At 44.8% G+C, this 25,480-nt stretch overlaps 1 protein-coding gene across 2 annotated transcripts in view; it reads right to left on the minus strand.

Moving 5' to 3' along the window:
• Nucleotides 1-1,842: 1,842 nt before the first annotated feature.
• Nucleotides 1,843-25,480, minus strand: part of LOC106606328 (cdc42 effector protein 4) — a 38,238-nt gene continuing 14,600 nt past the window's right edge. The window contains exons 1-2 of one of the 2 annotated variants that reach the window (XM_014202482.3): nt 13,836-23,196; nt 1,843-9,480 (exon numbers count right to left, since the gene is read on the minus strand). In XM_014202482.3, coding sequence (XP_014057957.1) covers nt 8,165-9,271 — 1,107 coding nt within the window. In that variant the 5' untranslated portion in view covers nt 9,272-9,480; nt 13,836-23,196 and the 3' untranslated portion in view covers nt 1,843-8,164. Of the gene's footprint in view, nt 9,481-13,835; nt 23,197-25,480 lie in introns of those variants that run through there. The other variant, XM_082976325.1, reaches the window with a different exon arrangement.

Genomic DNA, 25,480 nt, shown 5'->3' on the forward strand with positions numbered 1-25,480 from the left:
ATGCGTCCTCCGAAACACAACCAAGCCGCACTGCTTCTTGACACAATGCACATCCAACCCGGAAGCCAGCCGCACCAATGTGTCGGAGGAAACACCGTGCACCTGGCGACCTGGTCAGCGTGCACTGCGCCCGTCCCGCCACAGGAGTCGCTAGTACGCGATGAGACAAGGATATCCCTGCTGGCCAAACCCTCCCTAACCCGGACAATTGTGCGCCGCCCCATGGGCCTCCCGGTAGCAGCCAGATGCGACAGAGCCTGGGCTCGAACCCAGAATCTCTGGTGGCACAGCTAGCACTGCGATGCAGTGCCTTAGACCACTGCGCCACCCGGAAGAGCCTCAGAAACTTATACCACAGGCTTACACAACACACACATTGCAAAACACACAAACATCTGATCACTAAAACCTTTCCATACACAAACATCTGATCACTAAAACCTTTCCATACACAAACTGGCAGGGAAAGGGGAATCCAGAAAAAGGTGACTGGTTGTCTATCAGGGCCTCTGTGTACAGATAAATAAAAATATCAAACTAGTTGTCTGTCAGGGCAGAGCCTCCATGAACAGATACATCAAACTGGTTGTCGATCAGGGCAGAGCCTCCATGAACAGATACATCAAACTGGTTGTCTATCAGGACCTCCATGAACAGATACATCAAACTGGTTGTCTGTCAGGACCTCCATGAACAGATTCAGTACAGTCATGTTGACAGTAGGACCCTCCTCCATCCTCCCCAAGGCCCCAGCTGAGTTCACCCAGCCCTCAGAGCAGCAGCCTAACAAACAGCCGTCACATCAGATCTGTGTTCATCCATCCAGCCAGCCACCCCCGGCAGGGAACAGGAGGTAGGACAAAGATATTCCCAATCCCGGTCTCCATGACTGCCTGCTCCTTTGACCCCTCCCCCATTACTGATCCTCCAGAATCATCATTATTAGACAACTACATTTACATGTACCATGAATTTAACCTGCAGAAATGGTGCTGATCACAAACAGACCGAACATATAAACAAAGTACTGTCCTCTTCCCTCTGGTCCTTCCCCTGCCCTCCTCCCTCTGGTCCTGTCCTCCTCCCTCTGGTCCTGCCCCAGGGCCTGTCCCTCCTCCCCTCTCGGTCCTGCCCCAGGGCCTGTCCTCCTCCCTCTGGTCCTCCCCCTGTCCTCCATCCTCTGGTCCTACCCTAGGGTCTGTCCTCCTCCCTCTGGTCCTGCCCCAGGGCCTGTCCTCCTCCCTCTGGTCCTCCCCCTGTCCTCCATCCTCTGGTCCTACCCCAGGGCCTGTCCTCCATCCTCTGGTCCTGCCCCAGGGCCTGTCCTCCTCCCTCTGGTCCTGCCCCAGGGCCTGTCCTCCTCCCTCTGGTCCTGCCCCAGGGCCTGTCCTCCTCCCTCTGGTCCATGGTCCAGCCCAAGTCAACACCAACACTGATGCTTTTAGTTTGTTAGCTGAGACATGTATAGTACATGTAACTGTCTGTCAGTGGCTGACAAGGGGATGCTACTCTTCAAGAACCAATACAAACAAATGAAGACATAAGGGTTGAAACATTGACAAAGCACCTGGGAGAATAGGCTGCGTTTACACCAGGCAGACCTATTCTGATCCTTCACCCAATTATTGGCAAAAGATCTGATCCGATTGGTCAAAAGACAAATTAGTGGAAAAAAAGATCAGAATTGAGCTGCCTGTGTAAGCACAGCCTTAGAGAGTTTGTTTACCATTTGTAGAACATATTTGATCCCGTAAGCATCTGCTTCAAAACACGGCAGGTGAATACAGTACGTCAGAAAGCAAACACAGCAACATGACTCTAAAACATACCAGACGGGTGGAGTAATGATGGACAGCTTGTATTTTATTACAAAATAGAGCAGTTATTTGGGAGAGTAAGGAGAGCGTGTAAACATACATTATTCATACAAAGACAAAGAATAGCAAGAGATAAAATACAGCTTCAACACAAATATACGTAGGCAATAGCAACAGAATCCTACATTTTGCTTTCATTGCAGCCTCATGATTTTAAACTTGGGTAATTGTGAATATTTGACTGTTAGTGTTAAAGTGGAGAGAGAACTGTGAATATAGCCTCAACCAGACTGACTCAACCAGGCTACTATGACTATACTGTAACAAATAAATTCTCTGTTTTTCCATTTTCTTTTCTAGGAGATAAAATGTTGAAACAATCACAGTATTTATTTCTGGCTCGACTGAAATCAGAGAGGGAGCCTTTAATAACTGATAAAAAAGTACAATGTTGATTAATCATAGAGGCAGAGCCAGAATATTTGACCTTTAACTGGATATCTACAGTGATTAACCAATCAAGGAGGAAGGACCAGGAGTCTTTGCAGGCTCTCATAACTTTGAGCTTCATAACCAAAGTTATGTGATTATATTACTGATGCACATTGGTCAGTCTTAGGATTCGTCCAAAATGGCACCCCATTCCCTTTACAGTACACTACTTCTGGTCCCTAGTGCACTATATAGGGAATATGGTGCCATTTGGGATGAATGGACCCTGGTTATTCCCTATGGACCCTGGTAAAAAGTAGGTCACTATATAGGAAATATGGTGCGATTTGGGACGTAGACCGAGTTATGACTGAGAATTAATATAGACGTCACTATTATGATACCTGGAATAACATCTGTTCACTGGCATATTCACTCACTGCTGCACACACTAGGAAAATGACAAATCTCACACAGTGTAAAAAAGTAACAGTCAGCCACCTTAATGCATCCCTGTACAGATAGATACCTGTGAAGCAGCCTCTTCTTCTTCTTCAATAATGCTTTTCTTTCTGAAGCCAGACACACATATTTATACACAGGGGCGAATCTTTGGTTTGAGAAGTGGGGGGGAACACATCAACATTTCTTTTTTTAATCCAGTCAGATAAACACTCCAAACAGCCTACCCAACCTCTCGGAGGCATCCGCATGGTCCTAAACCACACCGTTGCCTCATTTAGTATCACATTCCAATGATAAACCTGGGGGGGTCAAAAATACAATTTCAGAATGTGGGGGGGACATGTCCCCCCTGTCTCCAGTGAAAGTTGCGCCCCTGTTTATACACGTCTTTCATTAACACTTCCTGTAATTAAATACACATTTTAAAAACAGATATTCTCTGTCTGTATGTCCAGATACAAAGCATCATCAACATGTTACAGACCACCACACAGTTAGTGTCTGGTTTAACAGAGCAGAGCTTGCTGATGCGTCGATGTGGTTCAACAAAACATAAGGCTATAATTACCAGCCAGGATCGTATTTAGGTGGAACATTTTTTGTATTTTAATTTTTTTAAATTGAGAGATTCTACATGAACGTCTCCAATAACAACACAAAATGTTCATTTTCTATTGCAAAACATTTTGCTACGGTGTGCCCTAATGAACACTAAAAAGGTCCAGTTCAATAGTGAGACAGCTGGACCGTCCTAGTGGGGGCCATAGAGGTGAGTGAGAACAGCATCCCAAATGGCATCCTTTATAGTGCACTATCTTGGACCCGGGCCTACAGGGCCCAATGTAGGGAACAGGGTGCCATTTGGGATGCAACGGACATGTTGATGCAGCCAGGCCAGGTGCACTAGACTACTGCAGCTATGAACAGTTTCTAACTCTCTTTTTAAGTGGGGAAGGAAGGAAGTGGTTAGCTGTTATTATCAGACACTCTGTAGCCTGTTAGCTCTGACATGATTGCAGAACCTGACTGACACACACTTGCAGAAGGATTTTCATTGCAGGGAAATATAGACAAATAATAGGCAAATAGATCAAAGAATTTGCATCCGAATTTCACAAAACTGATCTAACCTGATCTGCAGGTGGAGAAAGAGGAACACAAACATCTCTTCAGTTTGGTGTACACACACTTCTCTCTGCTCTAAAAGTCCTGCTGTAACCAGTGTTTGATAATCGCCACAGGCCCTATGCTTCCATCGGTCTGCTTTACGACCCTCCTAACACTAGTTTACCAACAGCATCAGGCTGGGAGAGTTAAGGCTAATCTCTCAATGCTAGGTAAACAGGGGAAAATCTCCTCCCGCCCATGTTATACAGTCCACTTTATTACAGGAAATGACAAGAGGTTGAGGCACAAACACCAACCAACAAATAGGTGACTTGTGTAACATGTCACAGCAACGAACGTGTGTAACGTCACAGCAACAAACGTGTGTAACGTGTCACAGATAATGTGAGGAAAATGTTAGATAGAATGTGAAACAGAACTGGTGTTGATGTAACAATGAACTAACTAGATGATCTATCGTTCTGACAGGTAGCAGGCTCTAGTGAAATGAAATGAGAGGTTGACTGTGTGATATTAGGTTGCTTCTTGTGTAAATATTTTCTGTCTGGATTTTAATGATTTGTATGTTCATTTCATTCACTAGAGCTAGCAGGCTCCAGTCACGACCTTATAGCTAGCAGGCTCCAGTCACGACCTTATAGCTAGCAGGCTCCAGTCACGACCTTATAGCTAGCAGGCTCCAGTCACGACCTTATAGCTAGCAGGCTCCAGTCACGACCTAATAGCTGGCAGGCTCCAGTCACGACCTAATAGCTGGCAGGCTCCAGTCACGACCTTATAGCTGGCAGGCTCCAGTCACGACGCTTATAGCTGGCAGGCTCTAGTCAAGATGCTATAGCTAGCAGGCTCTAGTCAAGATGCTATAGCTAGCAGGCTCTAGTCAAGATGCTATACACTACTGTTCAAAAGTTTAATGGAATATCTACATAGGCGGACAGAGGCCCATTATCAGCAACCATTACTCCTGTGTTCCAATGGCACGTTTTGTTAGCTAATCCAAGTTTATAATTTAAAAAAATGTAATTGATCATTAGAAAACCCTTTTGCAATTATGTTAGCACAGCTGAAAACTGTTGTTCTGATTAAAGAAGCAATAATACTGGCCTTCTTTAGACTAGCTGAGTATCTGGAGCATCAGCACTTGTGGGTTCGATTACAGGCTCAAAATGGCCAGAAACAAAGGATTTTCTTCTGAAACTCGTCAGTCTATTCTTGTTCTGAGAAATGACGCATGGCTCTTCATGAAGGCCATGCGAGAAATTGCCAAGAAACTGAAGATCTCGTACAACGCTGTGTACTACTCCCTTCACAGAACAGCGCAAACAGGCGCTAACCAGAATAGAAAGAGGAGTGGGAGGCCCCAGTGCACAACTGAGCAAGAGGACAAGTACATTAGAGTGTCTAGTTTGAGAAACAGACGCCTCACACGTCCTCAACTGGCAGCTTCATTAAATAGTACCCGCAAAACACCAGTCTCAATATCAACAGTGAAGAGGCGACTCCGGGATGCTGGCCTTCTAGGCAGAGTTGTTAAAGAAAAAGCCATATCTCAAACTTGCCAATAAAAAGAAAAGATTGGCAAAAGAACAGACACTGGACAGAGGAAGATTGGAAAAAAATTGTTATGGACAGACTAATCTAAGTTCGAGGTGTTCGGATCACAAAGAACATTCGTGAAATGCAGAAAAAAAATGAAAAGATACTGGAGGAGTGCTTGACGCCACCTGTCAAGCATGGTGGAGGCAATGTGATGGTCGGGGGTGTTTTGGTGGTGATAAAGTGGGAGATTTGTTCAGGGTAAAAGGGATCTTGAAGAAGGAAGGCTTTCACTCCATTTTACAACGCCATACCTTGTGGACAGCACTTAATTGTAGCCAATTTCCTCCTACAACAGGACAATGACCCAAAGCACAGCCCCAAACTATGCAATAACTATTTAGGGAAGAAGCAGTCAGCTGGTATTCTGTCTATAATGGAGCGGCCAGCACAGTCACCAGATCTCAACCCTATTGAGCTGTTGTGGGAGCAGCTTGACCGTATGGTATGTAAGAAGTGCCCATCAAGCCAATCCAATTTGTGGTACCAGTACGGGAAAAAACATGTATGAAATGTATGCATTCTCTACTGTAAGTCGCTCTGGATAAGAGAGTCTGCTAAATGACTAAAATGTCAATGTAAAATGTGGTAGGTGCTTCAGGAAGCATGAGTTGAAATCTCTTCAGATTACCTCAACAAATTGACAACTAGAATGCCAAAGGTCTGCAAGGCTGTAATTGCTGCAAATGGAGGATTATTTGACGAAAGCAAAGTATGAAGGACACTTATTTCAATTAAAAATCATTATTTATAACCTTGTCAACATCTTGACTATATTTCCTATTCATTTTGCAACTCATTTCAGGTATGTTTTAATGGAAAACAAGGACATTTTTAAGTGACCCCAAACTTTTGAACAGTAGTGTAGCTAGCAGGCTCTAGTCACAATGTCGTAGCTGGCAGGCTCTAGTCACAATGTTGTAGCTGGCAGGCTCTAGTCAATGTTGTAGCTAGCAGGCTCTAGTCCAATGTTGTAGCTGGCAGGCTCTAGTCACAATGTTGTAGCTGGCAGGCTCTAGTCACAATGTTGTAGCTAACAGGCTCTAGTCACAATGTTATAGCTGGCAGGCTCTAGTCACGATGTTATAGCTGGCAGGCTCTAGTCACGATGTTATAGCTGGCAGGCTCTAGTCACAATGTTATAGCTGGCAGGCTCTAGTCACAATGTTATAGCTGGCAGGCTCTAGTCACAATGTTATAGCTGGCAGGCTCTAGTCACAATGTTATAGCTCGCAGGCTCTAGTCACAATGTTATAGCTGGCAGGCTCTAGTCACAATGTGATGGGTAGCAGGCTCTAGTCACAATGTGATGGGTAGCAGGCTCTAGTAAAGATTCTCTACCAGGCTCTAGCATGGAAAAAGCCTCATCACAGCTGGTGGAGTGATACACACAACACAAGCCTTTTATTGTGACAGACAGGCAGCCAGGTCCCCATCACCGCGGTAACAGTAGCTCGCTGTTCCGGCCAGACCACTTGATTACACCAACACAGTTACACTTAATAGGCCGAGAGGAGCACAGAACAAGAGAGGAGATGCATCATATGAAATGGCACAGATTATCAATGAAGAAAAGCCCTTATTATTATGACACATGTAAGGGGAATGAATAGCACTGGACAGAGGCTTAATAAAGTCATGTTGTTTATCAAAATGTTATTATCTTAAGTGTCTCTGCTAAATTCATGAGTTCACACACTTGGACTTCTCTTCCATGTCAGTTCTCTCAGTGTACAGACAGACAGACAGTAGCTGTAATGTGGTGTGTGTGAGGGAGGGAGAAGTTAGCAAACTGTTCTGTATGTAACAGATGGGGGTTGTATTCATCCAGAAGGAGCCAGTGTCCTACAGACTGTTTTTCCCTTTCCCCCTAAAGCAGGATCCCAGTCCACAGATCCCAGTCCACATGACTATGTCCAGATGTTTGTATTCTCACAGGAAGGATAGAGGAAGCAGTAGCAGTTTCTTCTATTTAATTCAACACGTCATCCACACTACCAGAGGTGCTGTACTATAACCCTTCTATCCAGACTAGACAGAGTAGAGTTTCATCCACTGTATTAGTTTGTTGTTGTATCAACATGTCCTTCACTCTACCAGAGGTACTGCTACTGCACTGTGATCCATATCCACCCAGTATAGACTGTACATCGCTGTCATAATATATGTGCCTTTATAGAGTGGTTTCATCCATAGTAGTAATTCATTCATTCCTGTATCAACTCAACACGTCCACAACATCCTGTAAGCCATCCAGTCTATACGTCTCTGTTGTGATGTGGGACTTTATACTGTACTGAATCTATCCATCTGTACTCATCCATATCCATCCAGTACTGAATCTATCCATCTGTACTCATCCATATCCTTCCAGCATAGAATCTATCCATCTGTACTCATCCATATCCTTCCAGCATAGAATCTATCCATCTGTACTCATCCATATCCATCCAGCATAGAATCTATCCATCTGTACTCATCCATATCCATCCAGCATAGAATCTATCCATCTGTACTCATCCATATCCATCCAGTATAGAATCTATCCATCTGTACTCATCCATATGCATCCAGTATAGAATCTATCCATCTGTACTCATCCATATCCATCCAGCATAGAATCTATCCATCTGTACTCATCCATATCCATCCAGTATAGAATCTATCCATCTGTATTAATCCACACTTATGCGCTCCGTATATGGTTTGAGCTTGTACGTCTTGTTTCATACACGGATCTCATCATCCTCGTCCTCCAAGAAGGAAGAAAACTTTTCCAGCTCCTCCTCCTCAGGTGGGGCGCTGAAAGTGGCGCTGTCCGTCTCCCCCCTGTGGAGCTGTCCGGCTGGTTTCTCCTGCTCCACGTGGGTGGAGCCAGAGGCGGAGCTGGACACAGAACAGGTATCTAATTGGTGCTGCAGGTGTTTAGGGCGGGGCTCTGGGGTGTACTCTGGGGTGTAGGGTGCTCCCTCGTCCTCTCCCACCTCAGGTTCTACAGAGCTGGTTGGACTCACAGGTACAGGGACCGCCTCCTCCTGCAGCTGCAGTAGGTCAGCTTCCGGTTCCTCTTCTCCCTCCTCCTCTCCTCCCACCTCCCTCCCCAGGAGTAGTGTAGGAGAGGCCCGTCCCTCACTGCTCTTCCCCTCCTCGTATCCCAGATCATCATCCTCCTTCTCCATCACCCCCAGGATGTCCCCCAACATGGAGGGCCCCAGGTCGATGTGGAACGACATGACCGACACAGCGTGCTTCATCCCCCCTCCGTAGTACCCGCGGCTGGGGCTTGGCAGGTCAGTCAGCTCCCCAAAGCTCCTCTCATCCAGCTCCAGAGAGCGTGCCCCAGCAGCGGCCCCATTAGACGGCCTGGTACCTCCACCTCCATCCTGCTCATTCAGTTGTTTCAGTGGGCTGGACGAGAGGCTCTTAGGCACCCTGTGTCCTCCATCAACATGGTCACCGTTTTCATCATTGAGGAAGGGGAGTGACATGGCGTTCTTCACGAAGGTGGGCGAGCCACCGGGTGGCGCTAGCGAGCAGTCTCTCTGGTCCACTCTGGTGACGGACTGGGAGCGTTTGCTGCTGCGGAAGGTTCTGGATAAAAGCCCCGGGCGGGGGGAGTGGGGATGGGCCTGGGGTTTGGCCTGGTGGGGGGCCTCCCCGGAGTGGGTGGAGAGGAAAGAGGTGTCCCCGAAAGCGTCCCCGCTGCGCCCCACGTGCATGGTGTGGCGGAAGTCCCCCAGGGGAGCACTGATCATCTCCCGGGTCAGGTCCACACGGGAGCGGCGCTGTTTGGTCTGGGACGAACCAGATACCAGCTGCTTTAGGATGGGCATGGTTGAGGTCACACACACAGAGTCTGTCACACAGACACAGTCAGTCAGTCAGTCAGTCAGTCAGTCAATAGCCCAGAAGGACAGATCTCTCTCTTTGTAAGGAGTTCAAAGATAGAAGTGTTTGGGAAGTCTTCAAGGTAGATCCGTGTCACACTCATTGCAGTCCCCAGAAACAATAACACATTTCTTCAGTTCCAGGGTGGCTCAATCTGAAAAGAGGGGAAAACAAGATTAGATATATATGATCATGACAAGACATTCTTTCATACCATGTCATCATATCATTGCTCTGAAACAAGAGTGGATAACAACGTGTTTTAGATAAAAACAAACTCAGATCTGACACCCCTTTATAATGGACCAGTGGTCCAGTCCAGTCTCCTGATGCATCCCAAACACCCCTCTATAACTGATCAGTGGTTCAGTCTAGAGGTCGACTGATTAAAAATCAGCATGGCCGATTAATAAGGGCTGATTTCAAGTTTTCATAACAATCATCAATCAGCGTTTTTGGACGCCGATTATATTGCAATCCACGAGGAAACGGCGTGGCAGGCTGATCACCTGTTATGTGAGTGTAGAGTCAAAAGGACCTTGTGGCTGCAAGGAGCCAAGGTAAGTTGCTAGCTAGCATTAAACATATCTTATAAAAAACAAATCAATCTTCACATAATCACTAGTTAAAGTAGTAATATCATCAACCATGTGTAGTTAACTAGTGATTATGTGAAGATTGATTGTTTTTTATAAGATACGTTTAATGCTAGCTAGCAACTTACCTTGGCTCCTTGCAGCCACAAGGTCCTTTTGACTCTACACTCACATAACAGGTGATCAGCCTGCCACGCCGTTTCCTCATGGATTGCAATATAATCGGCGGGACAAGCTAGTTAAAGTAGTAATATCATCAACCATGTGTAGTTAACTAGCTTGTCCTGCGTTGCATATAATCGATGCGGTGCCTGTTAATTTATCATCGAATCACAGTCTACTTTGCTAAACAGGTGATGATTTAACAAAAGCGCATTGCCGAAAAAGCACAATCGTTGCACGAATGTACCTAACCATAAACATCAATGCCTTTCTTAAAATCAATACACATAAGTATATATTTTTAAACCTGCATATTTAGTGAAGAGATTCATGTTAGCAGGCAATATTAACTAGGGAAATTATGTCACTTCTCTTGCGTTCAGTGCAAGCAGAGTATATGAAACAGTTTGGACTAGAGGTCGACCGATTAATTAGGGCCGATTTCAAGTTTTCATAACAATCGGTATTTTTGGACACTGATTACATTGCACTCCACGAGGAGACTGCGTGGCAGGCTGACTACCTGTTACGCGAGTGCAGCAAGGAGCCAAGGTAAGGTGGTAGCTAGCATTAAACGTATCTTATAAAAAATAATCAATCAATCTTAACATAATCACTAGTTAACTACACATGGTTGATGATATTACTACTTTATCTAGCCTGTCCTGCGTTGCATATAATCGATGCGGTGCCTGTTAATTTCTCATCGAATCACAGCCTACTTCGCCAAACGGGTGATTTAACTACCGCATTCACGAAAAAAAAGCACTGTTGTTGCACCAATGTACCTAACCATAAACATCAACGCCTTTCTTAAAATCTATACACAAGTATATATTTTTAAACCTGCATATTTAGTTAATATTGCTTGCTAAAATGAATTTATTTTAACTAGGGAAATTGTGTCACTTCTCTTGCGTTCTGTGCAACAGAGTCAGGGTATATGCAGCAGTTTGGGCCGCCTGGCTCGTTGTGAACTGTGAAGACTATTTCTTCCTAACAAAGACAGCCGACTTCTCCAAACGGGGGATGATTTAACAAAAGCGAATTTGCGAAAAAAGCACAATCGTTGCACCAATGTACCGAACCATAAACATCAACGCCTTTCTTAAAATCAATACACAAGTATATATTTTTAAACCTGCATATTTAGTTAAAAGAAATTCAGGTTAGCAGGCAATATTAAACTTGGGAAATTGTGTCACTTCTCTTGCGTTCATTGCACGCAGAGTCAGGGTATAGGTGGCACCCTATTCCCTACATAGTGCACTACTTTAGACCAGGGCTCTATGGCACCCTATTCCCTACATAGTGCACTACTTTAGACCAGGACCTATTGGGCTCTGCACAAAAGAAGTGTACTATTATAGGGTATATTTGGGGCACATCCATGGTTTTTTTTAAAGTGCATTGAAAATGACATTGAACTGTAGGGGAGTATACTGCCACCATGCATTGAAATTGAGGTTCAAAACCCCAGTACTATATGAACACAGAAAGGAAGGGCCAAACTAGACCACAATATTACTGATTATCACAGTATTACTGATTGAACTGTCTTTGTGTTCTTGTTTGTCTGACTGACATGGAGGGATCTCTCTCCGGCACCTGGTGGTGCAGCAGGAGACTGGACTGTACCACTGCTACATTATAGAGGGGTGTTTGGGATGCATCAGGAGACTGGACTGGAAAAGCCAAAAGCCCAGAAAAGTCCTATATGAACCCAGAGAACCCAGAGAGAAAGAGACAAACTGTTAAACCCCAGACCAGGCCTATATAAACACACAGAGAAAGAGCCAAACTGTTAAACCCCAGACCACAGTGTTATATCTAGCTTAGCTGTCATAGAACGCACATCTGCACAGTTTCACATTGTACATCACTCTGTCGTTTCATGACATGTGCCACTCATTCTGACAACCCATTCATCTGTAGAGCAGCACACTGTCGTAAACCATAACAACGTACAGTACGACAAACAGCACACTGTCGTAAACTAAAAGCAGCATGGTCTCTATATCAGCCTGAACACAGAGAGAAAGAGCCAAAATGTTGCCAATGGCCTTTAATACTACTTAATGGTGGAAAAAGCTAAATGTTCTATTTTGACTTTGAAAATGTCCTTGTCATCGTTGTAGACACAACAGTAGCATAATGTAGTGTAAACAGTGAAAAATAGCCTCGACCGGAGGGGGAAAACAAAACATCATCTTTCTTGACACTATAGTGGTGGAACCAGTGAGAAACAGCCTTGACCGGAGGGAATAGACCAGATCAGGCTGATATAGAGACCATGCTGCTTTTAGTGAACAGACCAGATCAGGCTGATATAGAGCCCATGCTGCTTTTAGTGAACAGACCAGCTCAGGCTGATATAGAGACCATGCTGCTTTTAGTGAACAGACCAGATCAGGCTGATATAGAGACCATGCTGCTTTTAGTGAACAGACCAGCTCAGGCTGATATAGAGACCATGCTGCTTTTAGTGAACAGACCAGCTCAGGCTGATATAGAGACCATGCTGCTTTTAGTGAACAGACCAGCTCAGGCTGATATAGAGACCATGCTGCTTTTAGTGAACAGACCAGATCAGGCTGATATAGAGACCATGCTGCTTTTAGTGAACAGACCAGATCAGGCTGATATAGAGACCATGCTGCTTTTAGTGAACAGACCAGATCAGGCTGATATAGAGCCCATGCTGCTTTTAGTGAACAGACCAGATCAGGCTGATATAGAGGCCATGCTGCTTTTAGTGAACAGACCAGATCAGGCTGATATAGAGCCCATGCTGCTTTTAGTGAACAGACAGAACTATGCCCTTCAGCTAGGGAAGGCAGGTGATGCAGTAGGAGTGTGTGTGTGTGTGTGTGTGTGTGTGTGTGTGTACTCAGAGCATTCCTCCAGGAGACAGAGATGAGTCCTGACAGGCAGCTGACCTGACAACGCACATTACTGCATCACTGTTATGACCTGCAGTGTTCAGACCAGACTCTTCTACTGCCCTGACCTCACCCCTATAGTCACCCCCAGGCTGCAGCTATAGTCACCCCCAGGCTGCAGCTATAGTCACCCCCAGGCTGCAGCTATAGTCACCACCAGGCTGCAGCTATAGTCACCCCAGGTTGCTGACCTGAAGGAGAGGAGCAGTACAATATTAAACAGGTTGGTTAATAGAAAGAGCTGCAGTGTTTCAGTGAAACATGTGAAAGTCAACCAGGAAACATAGTCACAGATGAAAATGATGCAACATGCCATGCTGAAAGCCCATCCTAATAAGAGTCCCTACAAATCAATATGTACCACACACAGGCCTACATACATAGTACACAAATGATTACACACTCAAATACTGCCTCAACCCATCACCCATGTACTGACCTGCTCCACTGCTTCAACCCATCACCCATGTACTGACCTGCTCCACTGCTTCAACCCATCACCCATGTACTGACCTGCTCCACTGCTTCAACCCATCACCCATGTACTGACCTGCTCCACTGCTTCAACCCATCACCCATGTACTGACCTGCTCCACTGCTTCAACCCATCACCCATGTACTGACCTGCTCCACTGCTTCAACCCATCACCCATGTACTGACCGGCTCCACTGCTTCAACCCATCACCCATGTACTGACCTGCTCCACTGCTTCAACCCATCACCCATGTACTGACCTGCTCCACTGCTTCAACCCATCACCCATGTACTGACCTGCTCCACTGCTTCAACCCATCACCCATGTACTGACCTGCTCCACTGTCAATCCCTGTATCTGATCTGATCACGCGGCTGTCTTTTCCTTTGTGTACTCCATTCAGGCTTTACTCCTCACTCCTTCCAGATCGCTCTCCTCCTAGCTCTGCTTTCATAACACATTTAGAAAGTCTCGGTTTAGGATGGGTGGTGGGGAGGAAGCCACAGATTTTGACTGTCGAGGTTTCCTGGTAGCAGGCAGCAGTGTGCAGCCCAGCAGAGCCGTCGACCTCGTTCTCTCTCCGAGGCTCCGCCCCTCTGCCAGTCGAGGCACAGCCTCAATCCACTTCCTGTTTATAATGCCCTCACCTGCTGTTGTCTCCACGGCAACCCCACTCCTGCTGCTTCTGTCTCCGTGGTTACCCCCCCCCCCCCTGCAAGGCAAGCGGACGACCCTACTTCCTGTCTGTGTGAATGTCTGAGGGCTGCAGAGGCATCAAGCGTGTGTGTGTGTGTGTGTGTGTGTGTGTGTGTGTGTGTGCGCGTGCGTGTGTGTGTACACATTGCAGAGGCATCAAGTGTGTGTGCTGCAAAATACATTTTGGGGAATATTCAGAGGTGGAAATGTTCCGTGGGAATACATGGGAATTAACTGGAAAACATGAGAATTAACAGAAATATATGCAAGTTAATATTAAATAGATGTTTTTTGCATTGGATATATTTACCATATCATATGGAGACAAACAAACCTTTTACCTTATCATAAGAAGACATAATAGCAAATGATTAAATACTTCCATAGAAATTAAAAAAAATATATATATAGTTACGAATTGAACTTTCATTAAATGAGTTGACTCTTCACATGGGATGATTTCACTGAACAACAAAAGAAAGGGAATATTGAATGATCCATTGCATCTCCCAAAAACATTTTCAACATACATCTGTAAAAAGATAGTCTAAAAACTAAAGCTTTGGTTGTCTTCCTCTCAGACTTCCATGTCTTCTCCCTGGACCTCCTCATTGTCCACCTCTTGAACATCAGACTCTGAGGCCTCATCTTCACTGTCATTTTCCAACCTTATTGAGGATGGCTCGTTGTCAGGGTCAAAAAGCCTCAAAATTGCCCGGATGGCCACCAATTTTTCAACCCTTGTATTGGTCAGCCTGATGCGCGCTTTGGTGTGTGTGTGTTCCCAAACAAGGACCAGTTGTGCTCTGAGGCAGCTGATCTTGGTGGGATTTGGAGGATGATGGAGGCAACAGGAAAGAGCCTCAGATCCACAAAGTCCACTCCATCAGATGGCTGATGAGATATGTTGGCACGACTGCCATATTGCATCTCCATCCCAATGCCCTTGCTTGGAAGTATACTCCGCCAGACTGCCAAGAACCTTGCCCTCATCCAGGCCAAGGTGGCGAGACACGGTAGTGATGACACCATAGACCTTGTTGATCTCTGCACCAGACAGGATGCTCTTGCCAGCATACTTGAGGTCCAACATGTACGCTGCGACGTGTATGGGCTTCAGGCAGAAGTCTTCACGCTTTTTTATGTATTTCAGAACTGCTATTTCCTCTGCTTGGAGCAACAGGGCAGTACGGATTTCTTCTCTTACATCTGCAAGCAGAGTTCGAACATCAGACAGGATGGCATTGTCTCCCTCAATCTGTGCAATGGCTACTGCTATAGGTTTCAGGAGTTTCGGGCTGTTTACCACTCTCTCCCAAAATACATCATCCAGGAGGATCCTCTTGATAGGGCTGTCCATATCGGCAGACGGGGGCGGCAGGGTAGCCTAGTGGTTAGAGCGTTGGACTAATGACCGAAAGGTTGCAAGTTCGAATCCCCAAGCTGACAAGGTACAAATCTGTCGTTCTGCCCCTGAACAAGGCAGTTAATCCTAGGCCGTCATTGAAAATAAGAATTTGTTCTTAACCTCTCTGGGGTATGTGGGACGCTAGCGTGACACACTATTCAAAAGCCAGTGAAGAAATAGCAGGGCGGCAAATTCAAAACAAAAATCTCAATTCAAATTTCTCAAACATACAATTTTAAAGAAACACTTCTCGTTAATCCAACCACATTGTCCGATTTCAAAAAGGCTTTACGGCAAAAGCATAACATTAGATTATGTTAGGACAGCGCCGAGACAAGAAAAACCACACAGCCATTTTCCAAGCAAGGAGAGGCGTCACAAAAAACCAGAAATACAGCTAAAATGAATCACTAACCTTTGATGATTTTCATCAGATGGCACTCATAGGACTTCATGTTACACAATACATGTATGTTTTGCTCGATAAAGTTCATATTTATATCCAAAAATCCCATTTTACATTGGCTTGCAATGTTCAGAAATGTTTTGCCTCCCAAAACTTCCGGTAAATGAGCACATCAATTTACAGAAATACTCATCATAAACGTTGATCAAATATTCAACAGTTATTCAAAGAATTATAGATGCACTTCTCCTTAATGCAACTGCTGTGTCAGATTTCAAAAAAGCTTTACGGCGAAAGCAAATTTTGCAATAATCTGAGTACAGTGCTCCGATATCAAAACAAGCCATACAGATAGCCGCCATTTTGGAGTCAACAGAAATGACAAAAATTACATTATAAATATTCACTTACCTTTGATGATCTTCATCAGAATGCACTCCCAGGAATCCCAGTTCCACAGTAAATGTTTGTTTTGTTCGATAAAGTCCATAATTTATGTCCAAATACCTCCTTTTTGTTCGCGCGTTTAGTCCACTACTCCAAATGCAGGAAGCGCGCGCAAAATGTCACGAAGTCCAAAAAAGTTATATTTACGTTCGTAGAAACATGTCAAACGATGTATAGCATCAATCTTTAGGATGTTTTTATCATAAATCTTCAGTAATATTCCAACCGGACAATTCCAATGTCTTCAAAAAAGAAAAGGAACACAGCTAACTCTCACGTGAGCGCACGCCACTGAACTCATGTCATTTTCTCAGTCATCTGACTCCAGGACCTCTTATTCTCTCCCCAGTCACAGTGGAAGTATGAAAGAACGTTCTAAAGACTGTTGACATCTAGTGGAAGCCTTTGGAAGTGCAAAATGAACCCTAAGTCACTGTATACTGTTTAGGCAATCACTTGAAAAACTACAAACCTCAGATTTCCACACTTCCTGGTTGAATTTTTCTCAGGTTTTCGCCTGCCATATGAGTTCTGTTATACTCACAGACATCATTCAAACAGTTTTAGAAACTTCAGAGTGTTTTCAATTGAAACATGTATGGAAACAGGTGGATTAACACTCCTCAGTTAACAGGCTCGAGCAAGCTAAAACCCACATGGTAGCAAAAACTAACTAGCAGAAATTGTTTACAAGTTATAAATGATTTAAACACACTTTGCTATAGGCTACTATTTACTAGTTAACAAAAAAAGAATGTCATAAAATATATTCACCCCACCCAGTATTGTAATCAAAACTTACCAGAAAGCATGTAGTCCTTGGTTCAGACAGTGTAGTAGTGCATCTCATTAGTGTAGTAGTGCATCTCATTAGTGTGCAAGATCTTGAGAATCAGATGTACATGTGGTGGAAGAATGCACTGTGCATGCAGAGGGAAAGTTTAACTAAAATATGGCACAATATCTAGAATTGCCTTATGTGTATCCCACAAAAAAAGGTTCACTTATTTTTTTGTTTGACCTTTATTTAACAATAATATCAGTAGCTTCATTATACTTTTACTTTATTTAACTAGGCAAGTCAGTTAAGAACAAATTCTTATTTTCAATGACGGCCTAGGAACAGTGGGTTAACTGCCCTGTTCAGGCGCAGAACAACAGATTTTTACCTTGTCAGCTCAGGGATTCGATCTTGCAACCTTCCTGTTACTAGTCCAACGCTCTCACCACTAGGCTACCGGCTAAATGTAAGCAAAATCTTGGAAAGTTTCTGACCCTTTGCAACCCTATCTACACCAGATGTCCTCTTTCTGATCGACGCAAGATGCCCTCTTTCTTACAAGAAGTCATTTGAGCAGTGAAAAGCCATAGCTTGCCGGTCCCTGGTTTGGAAAAGACTGAGAAACACTGCACTGATATTCACCACAAGTAATACATTTGATAAGATACCCACTTCACCTTGCTTTTCTTGGTACACACTGCACAGCATGTTCAAATCCTGACTAATATAGTGAAAGTATATCAGTAGTTTCCTGATGTCAGAGAAATCCATTATGACACCGACTGCACATATGTTGGCAGCCAAATAGCTTGATCTAATAACACCAGCCATGTTTTGGAACAACATCCATCTAGCTGTAGTGAGTAAATAATAGTGTTTTAGTTTCCATGACAAGTGATGTTTCTGTTGATAGGCTGGTCTAAAGCACACAAATACAGGGGCTAAAGCGGATACATACCCAAACATGTTTGTTGTTACCCAGCATCCTCCACTGACATGTTTGTATGGAAAGAAAATGGAAGCAGGAATAATTAAAAGCATGCCAGACAAAGACAGCTGTATATTTATGAGACACTGCTTCTGGGTGGCATGATGATCTGACAGGAAAGCAACCAGTACATGAAAGATGTAGTAGTCCAATAGTTTCTTACCAAGAAAGCCCTACCTCTGCTGCCACATGTCCTCCCTCCCTCTACTCCTCCCCTCAGGCCTCAAGCATACACTCACCATCTATACTCTCCATCTATGCTCTCTCTCCCTCCCTCTCTCCCTCTCTCTACTCCACCCTTCAGGCCTCAAGCACACGCTGCCTTAATTTCACCTGACATGGGGACCCAGGTGTTAAGTTTACTACAAGCTCTACGCAAACTCAAGAGTCTGAAGATTGCGATGTCGTTTTCTTTTGTCACAAAAAAGGGGCGGCTCCTTGTAATACGCTCCGGCATTCGACTGACTTTTTTACTACGAAAACATTTTGAAACGCGTATCAGGCCTTCCACAGACGTGGGGGCAGTGTTGTCACTTGGTTCCTAGATCTGATCTATACAATATATAGGCTATTCATCAAAGAAGCCTATTTTGCATTGATAACCAAATATAATCTCAGCGAATGTTCAAACAGTAAACCAAACAACAAGAATGTAACTAATTTATTTACTTATTTTGTACATAATGTTGCCGCTACCATTTCTTATGACCAAAAATTATTTCTAGACTGCGATTCAGGACTGCGATTACTCACCACGGACTAGCAGAATCCTCTTTTTCCTTTCACAACTCTGACGAGCCCGACACGAAGGATATGCTGCTTCCTCGGGAACAGGCCCCAATCCCCGTGATCTGCGTGAAGAGGAGGTGGAGAAAGAGGGGCCGAAGGTCCGGCTGCCTTCTGAGAATTCGCAGGCGATCTAATAAAACACCCACTTCCCTCCATTCTGCTAGCAAACATGCAATCTTTGGAAAATAAAATCGAGGAGTTATTGGGAAGATTAAACTACCAGTGGGACATTAAAAACAGCAACATCTTATTCTTCACGGAGTCGTGGCTGAACGACATCACCACCATACAGCTGGCTGGTTATACGATGTACCGGCAGGATAGAACAGCGGTGTCTGGTAAGACAAGGGGCGGCGGTCTATGTATTTTTGTAAACAATAGCTGGTGCACGATATCGGAGGAAGTCTCGAGCTATTGCTCACCTGAGGTAGAGTTTCTCATGATAAGCTGTAGACCACACTTCCTACCGAGAGAGTTTTCATCTGTATTCTTTGTAGCTGTTTACATACCACCACAGACAGAGTCTGGCACTAAGACAGCATTGAATGAGCTGTATTCCTCCATAAGCAAACAAGAAATCGCTCACCCAGAGGTGGCGCTCCTAGTAGCCGGGGACTTTAATGCAGGGAAACTTAAATCAGTTTTACCAAATTTCTATCAGCATGTTAAATGTGCAACCAGAGGAAAAATAATTCTGGACCACCTATTCTTCACACACAGACGCATACAAAGCTCTCCTTCGCCCTCCATTTGGCAAATCTGACCATAATTCTATCCTCCCGATTCCTGCTTACAAGCTAAAATTAAAGCAGGAAGCACCAGTGACTAGATCAATATAAAAAAAAAAAAGTGGTCAGATGAAGCAGATGCTAAGCTACAGGACTTATGCTAGCACAGACTGGAATATGTTCCGGGATTCCTCCGATGGCATTGAGAAGTACAGCACATCAGTCATTGGCTTCATCAATAACTGCATCGACGATGTCAACCCCACAGTGACCGTACCTACATACCCCAACCAGAAGCCATGGATTACAGGCAACATCCGCACTGAGCTAAAGGCTAGAGCTATGCCCTCCGACAAACCATCAAACAGGCAAAGAATCAATACAGGACTAAGATCAAATCGTACTACACCAGCTGACACTCGTCGGATGTGGCAGGGCTTGCAAACCATTACAAACTACAAGGGGCAGCACAGCTGAGAGCTGCCCAGTGACACAAACCTACCAGACGAGCTAAACTACTTCTATGCTCGTTTTGAGTATAATAACACTGAAATGCATGAGAGCACCAGCTGTTCCGGAAGACTGTGTGATCACGCTCTCCGCAGCCGATGTGAGTAAGACCTTTAAACAGGTCAACATTCACAAGGCCGCAGGGCCAGATGGATTACCAGGACGTGTACTGCGAGCATGCGCTGACCAATTGGCAAGTGTCTTCACTGACATTTTCAACCTCTCCCTGTCCGAGTCCGTAATACCAACATGTTTTAAGCTGATCACCATAGTGTTCTTGGGCAAAGTGACTAAGATAACCTGCTTAAACGACTACCGACCCATAGCACTCACATCAGTAGCCATGAAGTGCCTTGAAAGGCTGGTCATGGCTCACATCAACACCATCATCCCAGAAACCCTAGACCCACTCCAATTTGCATACCGCCCCAACAGATCCATAGATGATGCAATCTCTTTTGCACTCCACACTGCCCTTTCCCACCTGGACAAAAGGAACACCTATGTGAGAATGCTATTCACTGACTACAGCTCAGCGTTCAACACCATAGTGCCATCAAAGCTCATCAATAAGCTAAGGACCCTGGGGCTAAACACCTCCCTCAGCAACTGGATCCTGAACTTCCTGACGGGCCGCCCCCAGGTGGTAAGGGTTAGAACACATCCGCCATGCTGATCCTCAACACGGGCCCCTCAGGGATGCGTAATCAGTTTGCTCCTGTACTCCCTGTTCCCTCATGACTGCACGGCCAGGCACGACTCCAACACCATCATTGAATTTGCCGATGACACAACAGTGGTAGGCCTGATCACCGACAGTGACGAGACAGCCTCAAAGAAGGAGGTCAGAGACCTGGCCGTGTGGTGCCAAAACAACAACCTCATCGACGGGGCTGCAGTGGAGCAGGTTGAGAGCTTCAAGTTCCTTGGTGTCCACATCACCAACAAATGAACTAACATGGTCCAAGCACACCAAGACAGTTGTGAAGAGGGCATGACAAAACCTATTCCCCCTCAGGAGACTGAAAATATTTGGCATGGATCCTCAGATCCTCAAAAAGGTTGTACAGCTGCACCATCGAGAGCATCCGGACTGGTTGCGTCACTGCTTGATATGGCAACTGCTCGGCTTCCGACCACAAGGCACTACAGAGGGTAGTGCGTACGGTCCAGTGCATCACCGGGGCCAAGTTTCCTGCCACCCAGGACCTCTATACCAGGCGGTGTCAGAGGAAGGCCCTAAAAATTGTCAGACTCCAGCCACCCTAGTCATAGACTGTTCTCTCTGCTACCGAACGGCAAGTGGTACCGGAGCGCCAAGTCTAGGTCCAAGAGGCTTCTAAACAGCTTCTACCCCTAAGCCATAAGACTCCTGAACATCTAATCAAATGGCTACCCAGACTATTTGCAGTGCCCCCTCCCCCTCTTTTACACTGCTGCTCTCTGTTGTCATCTATGCATTATCACTTTAATAAAACTCTACCTACATGTACAAACTACCTCAAATAACCGGTGTCCCCGCACATTGACACTGTCAGTACCCCCCTGTATATAGTCTCGCTGTTGTTATTTCACTGCTGCTCTTTAATTACTTGTTACTTTTCTCTCCTTTCTGTATTTTTTGAAACTGCATTGTTGGTTAGGGGCTCGTAAGTAAGCATTTCACTGTAAGGTCTACACCTGTTGTCTTCGGCGCATGTGACTAATACAATTTGATTTGATTTTAAAAGGCTAGCAAGTTTATGTTTTTACCCAAGCTAAAACCAGCTAGTCGGGATGCCTGCTAGCTACTACTTGCAAGGGAAGGCGAATCATTCATAAGCAAATGCCATTCTATAATACACTTTTGCGAAAGGGTTATAAACCACAATTTGCAAAGACCAAGACCCCTCTACTTTCACTGCAAATGTGGGTAGCTGTACAAGACTGTGTGCGTTGAATGTCAGATCATCAGTTGAGATGTTTCACAGTATGTTATGCATGGTTCATCTCTGACATCCTGCTAGCTCAGGCCCCATAATTCACTTCTGGGTCAAAGGTCAGAGTCGTGCTGAGTGTGTTGGGGTGTGGGAGGAAGGCATGTTTAGTCTGAATGTCTCTCTCCACCCTTTTTGATCTTTCTTTCTCATTATCTCTCTCGCTCTACCGCTCTCTCTCTGAACATTGTGAAATATGGTTTGCAACATACAGACTATGGGATATTCAAGTATTTAAATCCCATAGGGGATAATGAATACTTTAGTACAGTGGTGACAGAACACTGCAATCTATGAATGTCCATTAACCTGTTGGGGCTAGGGGGCAGTATTTGCACGGCCGGATAAAAAACACATACCCGATTTAAACTGGTTACTACTCTTGCCCAGAAACAAGAATATGCATATAATTAGTAGATTTGGATAGAAAACACTCTAAAGTTTCTAAAACAGTTTGAATGGTGTCTGAGTATAACAGAACTCATATGGCAGGCCAAAACCTGAGAAGATTCCATACAGGAAGTGCCCTGTCTGACAATTTGTTGTCCTTCTGTTGCATCTTTATCGAAAATACAGCATTTATGCTGTAACGTGACATTTTCTAAGGCTTCCATTGGCTCTCTAAAGCCGCCAGAAAGTGGAATGGGGTGTCTGCTGTCTCTGGGCAAAGAACAGCAGGAGAGTTTGTGAGTGGTCAGCCTGGGGACAGTGAGACTGAGAAGCGCGTTCACGAGAATTCTCCATTTTTTTCTTTCAGCCTTTGAATGAATACAACGTCGCCCGGTTGGAATATAATCGCTATTTTCCAAGGTAAATAGCATAAAAATTGATTTTAAACAGCGTTTGACATGCTTCTAAGTACGGTAATGGAATATTTTTAAAAAAATTGTCATGAAATGCGCTCGCACGTTACCCTTCGGATAGTGACCTGAACGCATGAACAAAACTGAGGTATTTAGATATAACTATGGATTATTTGGAACCAAAACAACATTTGTTGTTGAAGTAGAAGTCCTGGGAGTGCATTCTGATGAAGAACAGCAAAGGTAATCCAATTTTTCAAATAGTAATTCTGAGTTTAGTGAGCCCCAAACTTGGTGGGTGTCAAAATAGCTAGCCGTGATGGCCGAGCTATGTACTCAGAATATTGCAAAATGTGCTTTCGCCAAAAAGCCATTTTAAAATCTGACACCGCGATTGCATAAAGGAGTTCTGTATCTATAATTCTTAAAATAATTATGTTTTTTGTGAACGCTAATCATGAGTAATTTAGTAAATTCACCGGAAGTTTGCGGTGGGTATGCTAGTTCTGAACATCACATGCTAATGTAAAAAGCTGTTTTTTTTATATAAATATGAACTTGATTGAACAAAACATGCATGTATTGTATAACATAATGTCCTAGGAGTGTCATCTGATGAAGATCAAAGGTTAGTGCTGCATTTAGCTGTGGTTTTGGTTTTTGTGACATATGCTTGCTTTGAAAATGGCTGTGTGATTATTTTTGGCAGGGTACACTCCTGACATAATCTAATGTTTTGCTTTCGCTGTAAAGCCTTTTTGAAATCGGACAATGTGGTTAGATTAACGAGAGTCTTGTCTTTAAAATGGTGTAAAATAGTCATATGTTTGAGAAATTGAAGTTATAGCATTTGAGGTATTTGTATTTCGCGCCACGCGATTCCACTGGCTGTTGACTAGGGTTAAAGTACAGACAGACACCCCAGCTGTTTCTATTCTCTGTGTTCTGGCCCACGTGACATGGATGTTGCATTTTGTTAAAGAGCATGTGTGTGTGTTGTAAACGTGTGTTTGAAAAGTCAATTCCCAAGCAGTGACCCCAGAGTTCCCACGGTGACTCACCAACAGCCTTCACACACACACACACACACACACACACACACACGTTCCAAAATATGTTCCTCTTTTCCTCATCATGTGACATCTGGTCAGGAAGACACATTCTGGAATTCCAGAGGCTTTTCCCAACAGTATTCTTACCCTGGGAACGCCATGGAAATGCCGTGTTAACTTTGGCTGCTTCCCAAAGGGTACCCTATTCCCTATGTAGTGCACTTCTTTTGACCAGAGCCCATAGGGCCCATCACTATACAGGAAATAGGGTGCCATTTGGGGACGTGCACTCTAAATGTTAGGTGTTTATAGGTTACAAGACAGAATGAACACCGTATAGGTCTGAGGAGGGTTGTAAGCCTGACTGGGGTATAATTCTGCTTCATTAAGACCCAACATTATGGGGAGAGATAGCCCTGAACACTAAGGCATCATGAGAAAGGCCAATGAGTGGGTTCCACAAGGCTTTAGCTTTCAGCTTCCTCTAAACAGACAGATTTCCTCCACTTGAATCAGAGTGAATTAGAGGCAAAACACACTTGGCTTGATTGAGTTGAAAGACAAATGCTGTTGAGTTGTACTGTAGTTACTAAAATAAGTTATTCCGTCCCACACACCCACTGTGAGGAAATGACAGCAGTAACAGTCGCTGTGGGAGCTGTAACCTGAGTTACGAGGAGAAACATTCACTAATCTCCATTCATAAATAACACTGTGCATTATGTTTTACAACCCTCTACTGAATACCTCATCCACTTCTTCAGATTACAGAACTCTACATTACTAACAGCCCAGCTTCATTAGAGGGAGTTTACGATACAGCTTCCTGGGTTTCAGGACTGACATCATTCTTCACATCCTTTCAATACACTCACACACCATTCATGAACATGACTCCTACATACCATTTCCTTAATTGAGTATTGACAATACTTGACACACTTCCCTGATAATCAATTTCTCCAGAGTGTATCCCCCTCCCCCACCATGCAGCCCATCCAACCCCAGAGAAGGTGGTATCCCCCTCCCCCACCATGTGGCCCATCCAACCCCAGAGAAGGTGGTATCCCCCTCCCCCACCATGTGGCCCATCCAACCCCAGAGAAGGTGGTATCCCCCTCCCCCACCATGCGGCCCATCCAACCCCAGAGAAGGTGGTATCCCCCTCCCCCACCATGCGGCCCATCCAACCCCAGAGAAGGTGGTATCCCCCTCCCCCACCATGCGGCCCATCCAACCCCAGAGAAGGTGGTATCCCCCTCCCCCACCATGCGGCCCATCCAACCCCAGAGAAGGTGGTATCCCCCTCCCCCACCATGCGGCCCATCCAACCCCAGAGAAGGTGGTATCCCCCTCCCCCACCATGCGGCCCATCCAACCCCAGAGAAGGTGGG

This window comes from Salmo salar, chromosome 06 (genome assembly GCF_965601325.2).
Source record: "Salmo salar chromosome 06, fSalSal1, whole genome shotgun sequence".
NCBI classification, from domain to species: Eukaryota; Metazoa; Chordata; class Actinopteri; order Salmoniformes; family Salmonidae; genus Salmo; species Salmo salar.